The following is a 14,613-nucleotide window of genomic DNA, read 5'->3' on the forward strand; positions in this document are numbered from 1 at the left end:
TTGCTTTAATCTGCTATAATAATTGCTCTAATTTGCTATAATTGTTCTAATTTGTTATCGCTATAATTTGCCATTGCTATACTTTGCTATTCCTATAATTTGCTATTCCTATAATTTGCTATTCCTATAATTTGCTATTGCTATAATTTGCTCTCGCTATAATTTGCTATAATAATTGCTATAATTTGCTATTGCTCTAATTTGCCATTGCTATAATTTGCTATTGCTATAATTTGCCATTGCTCTAATTTGCTATTGCTATAATTTGTTATTGCTACAATTTGTTATTGCTATAATTTGCTCTTGCTATAATTTGCTCTTGCTATAATTTGCTATTGCTATAATTTGCTCTTGCCATAATTTGCTATTAATAATGATTGCTCTAATTTGCCACTGCCCTAATTTGCTATTTCTTATCATATTCATGAATTGTGTTTGTCACTGTCACTGTTTTTGTTACATTGTTATTATTATTATTACTATTACTATTACTATTACTACTACTATTACTATTACTATTACTATTATTATTACTATTACTATTACTATTACTATTACTGTTACTGTTACTATTACTATTATTATTATCATTATTACTATTAATTATTATTATTATTAGGAGTATTATTGAAATGTCTCCCTACGTACTCTGCCTCTTCAAGCCGGTGTGAAATTTCTCTTCCCACATCTTTTTCAGCATCTATTTCATTGCACAGCTTAGAGTGATAAGCCTTCAGTCTGTATAGTGAAGCCCTAGTAAAAAATACAATTACATTTCTAATTAGCGCACATCAGTACAAGGTGGGATCGGAGACTGATTTTACTCAGATGACTCATTAGAGTTATAATTTATTACTTACATGTTGTTTTGAGACTGAGCTTCTTCTATTTCACTGCTGACCAATTCTTTGTCTTTCTGCAGTTGATCTATGTGTTCTTGACATTTACTAAGCTCTTCTCTAGAAATAAATAAATAAATAAATAAATAATAGATAAATATGTTTAATGGTAGATTGCCATCAATTTCATACTGACAATAGTAATTATTAATAGTCAGGGCTGCAATAGTAATAATTTAGTTAAATTCATGACACAGTGAGTGGTCGCCCATTTTCTCAAGCCAGGGGCTCATGATAAAAGTGCTTGACAAGAAAATCTAATAGATAGAGCTCAATATCACACATTGACCCATGACAGAGCCTGATACAGATACTAAGAAATGAAAGAATGCTAAAACTCTCCTGCAGTTAAAATATGTTCAGCTTAATGTAAGATTACCTTTAGAACCATCAAATACTACTAATAACCAACTAAAAGTAAATTAAAATTGGCATTGCTAATTACCAGAATGTGCAATTATTTTAAAAGTTCAACCTGTGCTAGTCATAGAATAAGACACTTACCTGAACTGTGATACAAGATAGTCTTTCTCCAGGACTTGTTCACTCAGTTGGTCTAGATGACGCCTTAGTGCCAAACGTTGCAATTTCTCCTACAACAGAGTTTTCAGCCAACCACTGTATTTAGATCAATTGAATTATTGCCTGAAAAAAGGTGATCCTCAACATGTCTAAGATGCAAGCTGGAAAATTACATGTTGATAAAGAAATCCGGTCTTTGTTAAGTTCTTTTTCAAGTAAAATTTTCAGAATTCATGTTACCGACAGACAAAGATATTCTATTGACCTCTGTTAATAAAAAAAATTATCAGTATATAGTTAATTACCACAAGTGTCCAACATATCTCTCACAGGGGATGAATCTACAACCAGATGCATTATTTTAAGACTATAAAGAGATGACCGAACAATGTAACCTTAAATTTTAAAAACAGTTTCCTCAAAACAGTAGGCAGCTTCACTAACCTGCCTCCTTTGTTGAATGATTGGATCGGATGTGTACTCATCCTCTTCCATTCCACCATCCATACTTCTGTAAATTACAAATAACTGACCTTGGATTTGGTTTGGTACAAAGAATAGAATTGAAATATCTCTGCCTCACTGTGATCATTCAAAAATGTTATCATGCTTATTATTGATAATATAACTACCATTGTGTTTGTTTGCAAGTGATCAGACTTCAAGGAGCTACGCCACAGTTTGTGTGTGTTGAAAAGTTTAACCTAAATTTTTCAAGTTTGGTTTAAGTGTATAATCTGTGTTAATCTTCTCCATCCTTAACCATCCTTGTTCCTTTGTGGGTTATGATTACCCCTTTGGTGTTTTTCTATCTTAGTAAACTGTCTACTATTTTCAGGTTTCCTTCAGTTCAAAGGTAATTTTGTATGTGGCCAAAACAACTGAGACTGAGCGCCTTTAAGTGGCACTAGCCCTATCAGCCAGGCTATCAGAATGATACAAAACTCTATCTTGACCAGTAGATCAGTAGAAAGAGGAATAGTAGATTTATAAAGTTGCTGGTAAAGTTGATTTTCAATCGGGCGGACATATTTTATCTACCAACGGTATATTTCTCAGCCTTGTTCCCAGGTCTCTCTTCTTCCCACTCTGTGGAGCAAAAGAGATCCTGGGAACAAGGTTGCAGATCTCTACTTTGGGTCAGTAGATTTGCAAAGTAACTTGTCTGGTGATTTAGGCTTAAAGATCTCTATCCCTAGAAAAAAAATCTTCAGCAACTAAAGCTCTCAAAGTAAAACTTTAAACAAATACACAAGATCAGACAAACATGCTTGAAATATTTTTTACGCAAATAACAAATTTTTGGTACCAGCACTGTCATTAAGTTATAGGTCACCTGTTGCTTTGATCTTCAAACTCATAACAAACTTGTTGGTTTGTGGGTAAATTATCTAAACAACAGACAAGTTTACCTGTAACATCAAGGACCCATCAAGCATACTCAGCCATAACAGTATATAACCCTTAATAACAGCCCTGGAGACAAACATTGATTGAATTCATTCTTTCATAGCCTCACCCTGTGAGAGATTCCTGATCACTGAAATAATTCTTGTCAATATCAGATGAAGGATCACTCTCATATTCAATTGGCCCTGCATGACAAGTCAATAAAGAAGAAATAACTGAATGTAAATATATAAAAGCCCAGGCCAAATCCAAACAAGAGTTGTTTTAAAATACTAATAGATGAGAAGCGAAATAATTAACCTTGAATTGGAATGGACTTAATCATTAAGGCAGCACACAATTTGTGTAAAGAACCTCTGTGATCCATAAACGGCTTACCCGTTCATAAATTTGCACCAGATCTAGACTGAAATGACATTCATCCAAAGTAGTTTTGTATTCCACAAAGCCTAAGTTACAGTTTCTAAAATGGTATGGAAAAAAACATTTGTTTCTGTTCCCACAAGATTCATAAGAAAACCCTTTCTCGGAAACTTTCTCATTTTCCAAACTCCTTTCTCTTACCTTCATCAGAAAACTGCCAATGGTTTTGTTGAAACTTATCAACATCCTCTTGAGTCAGTTCGCCGTTGGTATCAGCATCAGCTGTTTGATCATTTGTCTCATAAAATCCATGTTCCTCCATTGTGTCTTCAAGGGACTTTTTTTCTAAATCAACTACTTCCATATCGGTAAATGGGCCTTGGTTGCTCTGTACTACCTTTTATGTACAAATGTAACAATATATTTTGTCCCAACACAGCCAATGCAACAAAATTCGACGATTCAGCGGTCTCCAATGACAACCATTCTCATGTGTAGATATGGTATGAAGAGTGTCTAGTTGCAACTCTTCAGTCACGGATCGTTACGGAGCTGCTGAAATGGCCGTTTGATAGAATGTTCCACTGGAAAATAACAGGTCATTATCGGAAATATAGCTCGCTAAGTCTTAGCTTTCCAGATCAGGCACTTGAGACAAATCTTTCCCGTAGAATTCCTTTCACAGTATTCAACTCCAGGCTAAAAATGCTACACAAGATATTCAGATGCTCCCATTTCGAAGCGCAACGAGTTAATCAATAAAGCATAGCAATTCCAACAGGTAAACAAGCTGTTATTTAGAGCCTGTCAACTTTCAAGTCGATTGTACCCGTTGAACAACAAAACACGGCGGCCATGACAGCGGTCAGCTTAGTAACCACGACTTCGTTAGGGAGACTGGGACTATAAACGTCTAGGTAGCCGCGTCTTTTAAACCAATATGGCGGCATTTCCAAAGCAGTAAACTTTCCTTGTCGTCTCGTTCCATAAAATCTTCGTCGCATTTTCACTTTGCTAGTTCCTAATCAGAAATCAAGGATGTTGAGACAAAGCATATATCGTTTAAAACTACCCAAGACGTTCCTTCAAGTGACTTGGCCAGGGAGATTAGCAGCGCACTTTGAGGTATAACGCGTGGCTTATGCAATAATTTTCTTCTCGCTACGCAAAAGAAAAAGTTGAAAAAGTTTCTAATCGGGAGTGATATAGACCTATACAGTGCAAAGAAATTGGCACGTGCTGAATATTAGCTTAGTCACATGTGATGGAAAACAGGGATCGTTTTATCAAAATTATTGCATTCCGTGACAGTTGTCATGGCCCCATCGTGTATTTTAGTTAGGGAAGGCTGGGTGTAGTGGTTGGGGCTTAGAGCACATATTGATTTTTTACACATTTGTGTGTGACTTTTAACCCATTTTCATGTATCACACATATAACTGCCAATTCTCACGCGTTAAGCGTGAGTCTCACGCCTGCGGATCTAAAATTGTGATCTCATACATTCAGACCAATTTCTCACGCCTAACTGGCAATAGCGAGTGTAATTGCTGAAAAACCGATTAAATAAAAATTCACTTTTTTTTCCCGGGAAAAACAGTTGGTGATTCCAGCAAAAAAGCATCTTCAAGCTTACTCCGTTACGCGTATTGAGTTCGCAACACCAACTCGTGTTTAGATTGTGTGATGTGACAAGTTTCCGGTTTCCTTTGTCATGGTTAAGTCGTCGAAAATCTTTCTATACTTTCGGTTATCTTCGGAAGTCGTCGGGAAATCTTCACCAATCTTTGGAAGTCATCGGGAAATCTTCGGCAATCTTCGGAAGTCGTCCAAAATCTTTGGCAATCTTCGGAAGTCTTTGGAAATCTTCGGCAATCTTCGGAAGCCATCAGTAAATCTTCGGAAATTCAGGTTCTGTGGAGACGAAAAATCTCACGCATTTTACTGAAAAAAGGGTGGCAGGTGTACACATAGTCATTTTCTCGGGGGGTACTCTGTAAATCTTTTGGTGGGGGTGTACTGCTGGGACGCTGTAACCCTTACCTTACACTAGACCACGATCAGCTTGATTTTGCAGCCTTATTCTAGACTCGCTAGGCACCAAAAATCCCTACCCTACCTCAGACCAGCTATTTTCCACGCAGAAACTTTATCACTATCATAGCCTGAGGAGGGGAGGACTCCGATATAACAAGGATGGCGGTGCTTGTCGTACCCTTTAGGAGCTAAAAAAGTGGTTATTACTTAATAGGGTGTTCAGTATTAAAAGCCCCACAGCTGGAGCTTTTCAGGTACCCATCAGGATATTGAATTGAAAAAAAATAAGACAGGAGATAATGTGTTGTTTTAGAATTAGTACCTCGTAAAGGTGAAAAAAATTTTAAGCCACGCCCACAAAACAGGATCTTGGTACCACTTAGGGGTTCTTTTCAAAATTTCCAACAAGCACACCCATCTTTTTCTCCTCCCACCTCCCAGGTATCGTAGTCCAGCAATTGCTAACTAAACCAATATCATAAAATGTCACTTCCGAGTTAACCTTGGGTAAAGAACCCCCCTGCTCTTGACTCTGTAAATTATATTCTATTCTAGACCAAAACTATCTGATTTCTATACCCTATTCCAGACTAAACTGCCTGAAAACTATACCCTTCACAGTGGCACATACCCATTTAGCTTACTGTATATATGTAGTCAGTTCTGCTTTGTATTGACCCTTTTACCTTGTTTGTGTGCCTTTAAACAAAAGAATATTCGACTGCAGACTAGCCCGATTCTCGGACCAGGTTGCTTATGGTCACGCACTAGATTAGAACAGGGTATAATTTACAACGTCAAGAACAGGTTTCTTTACCCAGGGTTAAGAGAGAGTGCATTGCCGTGTGCGACCTTGACCATCTGAGAATCAGGCTAACTGACTTAACTCAACAGCAGTGAACACTATTTATTTGGGCACTTCAACACTACTAGGGGTTCAAAGATGTTAATGTTTTTTTTTTCTTTTTCAGGTGAGGCCCATCCCCAATGTCTCTCAAAATAGAACTGTGATACGCTTTGCAAGAAATCCAGTTACACGGGCTGAAGAACAGAAATCAAATAAAAAGTCATTTGATGAAGCTTTTGAACGAACAACTAAGAGAGGACCTGTGACATGGGCTTCCTTAGCACTTGTCGCACTTGCCGGCGGAGGTCTCCTGCTTTATGTACGTTATCTTAAGGAGGAAAAGGAACGAAGTAAGAAAGCCAGTAACTTTATTTTTTTCAGTTGCTTTCATGATGAGAAAGGTCTAAATTGTGTGATATTGTTCAGTGTTATGGTTATATTCTAGAAAATCTTAAATTAATATCTAGTAATGTTTTACTTTTTGGTATCCAGCATCTCTGGGAAAGTACAAAATAGTGACACAGTATGCAAAAACCAGTACAATAGCCCTCACATTACAATATAATTGAGCACATATGTGAGGCATTTTCTAGCTATTTTGTAGTTTCAGCCTGAAATTGCCTCGCATCCACATTGGATTACATTGTAATGCAAATGAGAAAAACCAACCACAAAAAGGGTTATTATCTTACAATGTTTTGCTGGAGGAAAACTGGTTTAATTGGTTATCTAGTAGCTCTATTGTTCTTTTTGACTGTGCATTCAGTTTTAATACAGGGTCAGTACCAGGATTTGGGGAAAGAAATCATCAAGCAAATGTCTTCTTAGAAATTTAGCATTTGGTATCACTGTGGTTTTTTTTTATTTACCTAGATCTTTGTATACTCAATCAGTCAATTAATCAATCAATCAATCAATCAATCAACTTTATTTAGAGAGGGTAACACGTGACAGTATAAACTGATAACCTAGTGGCCCTCTGTGCTAAAAATCTATGAGTAATTATAAAATAACTAAGAATAGTACAAAGTATGAACAATAAAAAGTTACTTAACAATGAATAAAACAAGTATGTATATATGCATAATTACAATGATTTTAAAAAAGTCCTAACTATAATAATTACAGTAACTATAATTAGAATTAACCTAACTACATACATGCAATAAAAGTTAAAATATTAAGAGATTGTAAAATGGTCAATATTAGTGTACCCCTCCTTTACATACTCAATATATTTGCATTTAAAAGAGTTAGACATTCCCTGTCTAAAGAAAATCATCTGTTCAATATCACACTGAAATGTTTAAAAAGACATGTTTTATCCTGTAAAGCTACAGAACTATTAATATTTTGTTCTGATCTTCTGTTTAAATGCAGTCAAACAAAAGGAAAAGAATCGCTCAATAGGTAAAGTCGCTCTTGGTGGACCGTTCAGTTTGACAGATCATAACGGAAAAGCTGTGACTGACAAAGATTTCCACGGCAAATGGATCTTGCTGTACTTTGGCTTTACCCACTGTCCTGATATCTGTCCAGACGAGCTGGAAAAAATGGGACAGGCCATTGACATTGTCGGTGAGCTGTTCAGTAACTTGAGAAATCACACATCATTATTTCACATGTGTGTTCAGTTCTAAGAATTTAAAAATTTGAAAGATGATTTAAAACAGTTCCATACTTATGGCTTGGCTTTTAGCCAAATGGATAACCAGGCTCTTTGACTGTGTCAAATCCAAAACAAAGCATGGTAGGTAATTGGTTTGGCACTTATTGTTTTAAAAACTGCTGGCTTGAGCCACAACAAATTTCATTCACTTTTCAAATCGGGCCTGCTGATAGCATAGCTTTATAGTGATCCATACAGTGTCTCTAATTGATCTTGAGTTTTGCATGCAAGTTTCAACAAGTAAGAGAGTTGACTTGGACCTCTTTTCCTCTTTTGCACTGAGACATCAGTAAATTTTGAACAGCTGACAAAGAGCTATTGTTCCAGGTAATGAAATTAGCCAATTGTTGGCTCTTTGCTACATCCTTGAAAGAGATATTAATAAATGTTTTAAGATGTTGATAAATGACCGAAAAAGTAACATGAAAATTAGAATATGTGTTTACATATGTTTAATGGTTTCAAATGGTGGGTGGGTTAGTCTGTTAGTCCATTAGTCTGTCAGTTAGTTAGTTTGTTAGGTCATGCTGTGCCATGAGGCGCAGGAGGCTGCAACAAACGGCCCTGTCTTGTGCCATACCCCTGGCTTTGGCCCAGCTGGTGCACTCCTCAAATGGTTTAAAATTACTGACAGAGATTTTATTATTACATGTATGTGAAGAAATACTGTAAATCTTCGAATTAGTGCCAGGGGTGCTTATTTCAAATTAGGAGAAGACGGGGGGCACTTATTTAATTTTTCCCAAATCATGGCCTGACATGATCATTTTTTAAATACATCATCTGTATGTAAACACCAACATAAGTTGTTTATTGACACAAAAAGCTGATCCTAAAGTTTAAATCGCGACACCGTTAGTACTTAACATGTTCAACGTGTTCGACGTGTTCACTTCACGTGTTCACAAACTGAAACAATGTACAGATCCAATACTACATGACGAAAACTATACATCCTTTGTCTCATTTCTCGTCCACAAAATGGGGGGAAGGGGAGGGGGCGCTTATTTGAGGGGGGGGGGACACTAATTCGAGGATTTATGGTAATTTTATTTTTGTTTGCATGAATGTATTTTTCAGACAAGCAAAAAGAGTCGCTGGGTGCAGAACTCCAACCCTTGTTATTTTAAATTTCAGCCGAAAGGAGGGGCACTTATTCAAGGGGGGGGGGGGGCACTAATTCGAGGATTTATGGTAATTTTATTTTTGTTTGCATGAATGTATTTTTCAGACAAGCAAAAAGAGTCGCTGGGTGCAGAACTCCAACCCTTGTTCATTACAGTTGATCCCATGCGGGATGATGTTGAGGCTGTAAAACAATATGTGCAAGGTACCTATCTTCTGAAGATTTTGATCAGTTGAAGTGAAAAAGCATTCAAACTTCTCCGAAAATTTTCAAGTTCTCCTAACAGGCACCAAACCCTCTCCTCTACACATTTGTTGGACAATCTGCCATTACTAATGAAAATATGCAAAATAATTGCCTTCCCTTTGCTCCAGTTTTTTTAGTGAACCAGTTGACCATTTTTAAAGAGTACTTAAATAAACATACCAGTAGTTCACAACAAATGTGTTTGCTTTATTGCAGAGTTTCATCCCCGTCTCCTTGGTCTGACAGGTTCACTTGAGCAAGTGAAACAGGTCTGCCGGGCTTACAGGGTGTATTTTAGTCAAGGACCAGCAGATGAGGACAATGACTACATTGTATGTGTCGCATAATATAATTCATAAACATAAACATAGTGCATGTAACATTGTACTTCGGGAGGTAAGATGGCCTAGTTGCTTGTGTACTCTAGATAGCACAGTCCAGGTTCAAGCCCTAGGCAGGATCAATGTTTTGTGTTCTTGGGCAAGACACTTGACCGCTCTACTCTCACAGTGCTGCCCTCCACCCAGGTGTATGAATGGGTACCATCAAAGTTGAATAACTGCTGGATGGTAACCCTGTGGTGGACAAGCATTCCATCCTAGTTGCTTCATGTTATGGTAACCTAGAAAAAGCACCAAACTGATGGTCTAAGAGGCTTTGCAAACTCTAAAATAATTCATCAAGTTTTAAACAAAAGAAATCACGATGCTGTGACAGTGAACATTAATTTTGGATTTCTGATGTTAACTACATGTAGCATAAAGTTTTTTGGTTTATTTACTCCATTTTTTCTTAGTTTTAGTTCCAATTGAGAAGATATATCAAACACTCAAGACAGTCTTTGACCACATTTCCGAACACCATGAAGTTTGTCAAAAATACTCAGCTATCCATCATATTTTTAGCTCTCTTCTCGGTGTTAGGAAGTGTGGTCAAACATGGTCTTGAGTGTTTGATTATTCACTAATTGAACCACAGAGCTTTCCATGTACAGTAATATAATTACATCAAATAATATGACATATAATCTTGGTTTCATCAAGATTTCTCAACTTAATGAAAGGTGAGCTTTGATGCCTGGTTAAGGTTCCTGTCTCATTCAGGTGGGAATAACAACACACCCGCAAGGTTTCTGCACAGGAAATAGACAGTACAAAAGAATCAGCGTGGAGCACTTACCATGCCTTGTAGCACTCACTGGACATTGTCACAACCCCACAATATTAATTTCCATCGTCAATTTTACCATTTCTATCTTTCTCACAGGTTGACCACACCATCATTCAATACCTTGTGGATCCAACAGGTGAATTTGCTGAATATTTTGGACAAAATAAGACAGCAGAGGACATTGCTACAGGGATTACAAAACACATGATTTCATACAAACTCAAACAACGTAATAAAAAGCAAACAAATGTTTAAGTATTTAAATGCTACAAAATCAGCCGGCCTTGCAAGAAATGACCAGAAAAAAAGCAAGAAGAATCAGATGATATTCAAGAAAACCAAGTGATTTTTGGATGACTGTCATTAATTTCTTATATCATATCGTAAATAAGTAATTTAGTGTATCAAGATATCACTGCTTACATGTTGCCAAACCACTTTATATAAAAGAGTGCCAAACTTCAAAATAAAAAAAAATCCAAATTTCAGTTTGAAGAGTACAGAAAAACAAAGAGCACTGCTTGAGAGTATTTTGTAATATCCTTTATTTGCATGGCCACACACTAGGGTTTCAATCTACAAACTACAAGCACCACTTTGTAGAGCAAGACATTATTAACAGTACTATGTAAATTAAAGGTACTGCTGATTTGCTTTCATTTGTGTGGTAACTTACAAGCCAAAATTCGTCTACAAATGCCAAAGTCAGAACCACTTTGTACAGCATAATAAACAGCACTACATGAAAGTTATGCTTTAGCTCTCATTTGAATGATCAATCATAGCCAGTCACATGTGTCTGTAGGTTTTGTTGGCACACTGACAAACTACTTGTACAAATAGCTGTAAAGACACACAGGCAGCAAAGCTCTGCAAATGTGCAACAGAACAACAAGAAGAAATGGAGCAGAGAGCCAGTGAAACAATGCCAGCTATATGCTAGATAATAAATTTAATTGTCATCCACATATAAGTAAAAGTTAGAATCATAAAGCTGATGCCAGGTTTCACCTTGGAGTGAAAGGGTTAAAAGTAAATGACAATAATACTACAGATACTGTGAACAGCATTATTCAGCAAGTATTAACAACATTTTGTTCACAAAATATTGCAAGCGACCAAAGGTTTTTAATGCGTTGTTTAACTATGTTTTGGGAGGCACAGCTGCCTAATGGTTAGCAGACTGAACTCCATAATATAATTTTGACTGGTCTGGGTTTGAGCTCTGGCTAGGATAATATTATTGTGTTGTGTTCTTGGACAAGACAAACTAGCAATGAACTGGCATCCCATCCAGGGGAGGGGGGGGGGAGGAGTAGAAATACTCCTAGTTGCTTCATGCTACAGAAACTGTTAGTAGATAAGCGACAGCCTGATGGGCAGCTAGGCTTGAGCACAAACTTTACCTACCTCCTTACCTACCATCTTCTACGTAATGTTCTGACAGAAATAAATATTGACATTTGACTTTTTAGGATGTTCCTTTACGAAAAGTGTGAGTAAACAGATCTCTCTGACTCTCTCTTTTCATACATCTGATTCATCTCTGGTGAGAGAAGTCTGGTTTGTAAACATACTGACTGTGTAAATCAATATTTATTTTACACCATAATGATGCCTTTCCAATCAATGAAAAAAAGAAAAAGTGCTTATAACAATTTCCCCAGCAATTAAGTCAAGTCTTTTGATTTTGACATCTCTCTGTAAGTTTGCAAAACCTGGCACAATAAAAATTGAACTACCTCAGTTGTCCAAGACAGTAGTTTGTAATATTCCATCTTTTACCACTTATGAGTGCTTGTAAAAGCATAACAGGCATTTGAAAGTGATTCAGCATAAAAAATGGCAAAGGATCATTTGCATCCAGAACTGCATCTTTACCAGTCCACAAAGTAGAAAAAAATTCCCCAAGTCCTTGCTGGAAAAGACCAACTTTGGCGATTTCATTGTATAACCAGAAGACATGAGCAGAAGAAACAGGAGGTTCTATTGCAGTGGACAACTGAAACTGAACATCCAAGGCTCCACATATTGCTCTTTCAAGGTTGGGCTGCATGTGATAGGAAACCACGCCTGAATGAAGGCGCGGATTGCACTCGATGCAATAAACTTCTCCAGTTTTCTCATCCTCCAGGAAGTCGAAGCAAGCACAACCAGTGAGTTGCTTGGCTTTGCAAAATGTTTCCATCCACTTTTTGATCTCTGGGTGTTTGACGACATCATAGTCAATTTGCATTGGTGAACAAGGGCAGACATGAAAAGCTTGCAGATGCCCATCCACAGCAATGACATTAGCTGCAAATTCTTTTCCTTTTATGAACTGGTGGACAAGATATGGATTGTCACCATTAAGCTTTGAATCATAGCTAGTGATGTACTTGTCAAACTCCTCTGCATTGCTTGGTATGCGTGTGAAGTTTACACGGTCCACAGAATAAGGCATCAAAGGTTTAAGAAAGTAGTGAGCTCTTGAAAAGAGTCCTTTCTTGGCCATTTCACGGACTTCTTCAACATTGTTTACTTGTTGGAAATATGGCACCTGAAGATTAAGTTTTCGGCATTCCTCTAGAAAGAGAAGTTTATCATCAAGAACGGCAGTCAACTTTGGATCATCAAAAACAAGACATTTGATTTTTGGATTTGCCGCAGCAAGACGCTGTTTGATGATTGTGTCTAACACAGCTGTCTTTGTATGGCTTACTGGAATATACCAATCAATCTTCTCCACATGGGCAATGTGAATCATTCCATTTATATACTCCTCTTTTCCATCCTGGGAATTTAAATTTGGTACGGTATAGAACTTGGAAATAAACCGTGACCATCGAGCTGCAGAACACCAAAAGTCCTCTAAGTCTGCCAAGATCACTCGATGACCAGCTTTTCCCAAGGTTTTAGCAATATGCAGGCCCTTAGTGTGGGCCACGCCCGATACCAATACAGTACGCCTGAGAGATTCTTCAACACGTTGACAATTGTGGGCCTTTCTTCCAAAAAACCAACAAGAAATAGTAAATAGAAGACAGAATGGCATTGTTATGAGTAAAATAAGCAGATAGACAGCAGCCTTAGCCCTGTACCAGTGTTGCCCAAGAAGCGTTGACACAGATGGGAAAAACCCAGTTGGTTTTTCTTTGACATCCATCATTAGGAAAGACTTCAAACCAAACTGAAACCAAAAAAAAAATTAATAATAATAATAATAAATAAACAAATATTTATATAGCGCCTATCCATGCCTGCTCTAGGAAAAAGGAAAAGGAAAGGTAAAGGAAAAGTAAAATTGATTTTTGTAAATAAATTTGGGAAATATGCTGATTAAGCAGTGAATAAGGGAGGCTTCACTTACAAGGAAACATAAGTCAGATGCAGATGGGAGGGGGTGTGGGGCAGAGTGAAGATGAGCTTGATGATGTGAAAGGGGACCCTGGCAGAGTGTAGCTGATCAGGACCTTTCTTTCTTCTGCACTGGATGGGGTAGGCTTCTCTGTCATGCAATACCATTCTCTTGGTAGAGAGGTTCCAGGAACATTGTCAGCACATGCTGTCAAGCACCTCATATGCTGACATGAGTCACGGCCAGAACTGGACTTGGGAGGTGAGGGGGAGGAGGCAAAGCATTTTGGCCTTCTAAAACATGACCAACTCATGAGTTCCTGTATGGCTTTCTCCTAGGCTTTCATGGTCAATTGATTTCGGTGATGTATCAAAACGGCCGGGGGCCAATGACAATGAAACGGCCGCAGCACATTATGGAGGCCTATACTTGGAAGGCCTTATGCGTCCGATGGCGTGATGAGGACTGATGATGATGATGATGATACTTGGAACAGGGCAAGATATCTGCACTACCCCAATGCATATAAACTGATAAGGATCAGAAAGGGAAGACAAAAGTGTCTCGGACCAAAACGGTCAAGATTTAAAAACCCTTTTTTGCAAGATCAATCTCCGGCACTGAAATGAATCGAACACGCGACGATCTAGAGGTCTCCGGTTTCTCGATCACATGACCGCTAGTTTGAGTCTCGTCCAGTTCTGACCCTCTTATACACTCCAAAGAGCGTAGCATTGCGTGATAGAGACAGGGCCAGAGCTGAGTTCTCACTCTGGAGAGCAATTAAGTTAAATATGAAACAGTAAGTGAGAAAGCGGCAGCGTACCCAAATGCAGATAACGCAGATAAGACCCAGACAAGATTATGTTTGTAATGTGGGAATAAGTTAAACTACCTATGGAAGTCTCTACATACCTCGATTGATAAGCAGACGTTCACGAAGAAAAAGATCGAGCTCCGACAACCTTTACAGAAGAGTACTAGCAA

The 14,613-nt window shown here is 37.7% G+C and overlaps 3 protein-coding genes across 3 annotated transcripts in view; 1 reads left to right on the forward strand and 2 right to left on the reverse strand.

Moving 5' to 3' along the window:
• The window catches only part of LOC145481827 (cilia- and flagella-associated protein 74-like), a 32,254-nt gene extending 28,211 nt beyond the window's left edge, over positions 1-4,043 (reverse strand). The window contains exons 1-6 of the mRNA XM_081460371.1: positions 3,396-4,043; positions 2,941-3,016; positions 1,866-1,932; positions 1,404-1,492; positions 861-959; positions 649-753 (exon numbers count right to left, since the gene is read on the reverse strand). Coding sequence (XP_081316497.1) covers positions 649-753; positions 861-959; positions 1,404-1,492; positions 1,866-1,932; positions 2,941-3,016; positions 3,396-3,558 — 599 coding nt within the window. The 5' untranslated portion in view covers positions 3,559-4,043. The remainder of the gene's footprint in view (positions 1-648; positions 754-860; positions 960-1,403; positions 1,493-1,865; positions 1,933-2,940; positions 3,017-3,395) is intronic.
• An 83-nt stretch (positions 4,044-4,126) lies between these two features.
• On the forward strand, positions 4,127-10,927 carry LOC145481880 (cytochrome c oxidase assembly factor SCO1-like). Its single transcript, XM_081460442.1, has 6 exons — positions 4,127-4,319; positions 6,203-6,428; positions 7,459-7,656; positions 8,979-9,077; positions 9,336-9,451; positions 10,386-10,927. The coding sequence occupies exons 1-6, from the start codon at positions 4,233-4,235 to the stop codon at positions 10,542-10,544; spliced, it is 885 nt and encodes a 294-aa protein (XP_081316568.1). The 5' UTR covers positions 4,127-4,232; the 3' UTR covers positions 10,545-10,927.
• Positions 10,928-11,179: 252 nt separating this feature from the next.
• Positions 11,180-14,609, reverse strand: LOC145481857 (uncharacterized). Its single transcript, XM_081460415.1, has 2 exons — positions 14,542-14,609; positions 11,180-13,458 (listed from the first exon to the last, which is right to left on the reverse strand). Exon 2 carries the CDS (start codon positions 13,435-13,437, stop codon positions 12,028-12,030), a length of 1,410 nt encoding a protein of 469 aa, XP_081316541.1. The 5' UTR covers positions 13,438-13,458; positions 14,542-14,609; the 3' UTR covers positions 11,180-12,027.
• Positions 14,610-14,613: the final 4 nt, after the last annotated feature.

Source organism: Orbicella franksi, chromosome 3 (assembly GCF_964199315.1).
Source record: "Orbicella franksi chromosome 3, jaOrbFran1.1, whole genome shotgun sequence".
In the NCBI taxonomy this organism is placed as follows: domain Eukaryota; kingdom Metazoa; phylum Cnidaria; class Anthozoa; order Scleractinia; family Merulinidae; genus Orbicella; species Orbicella franksi.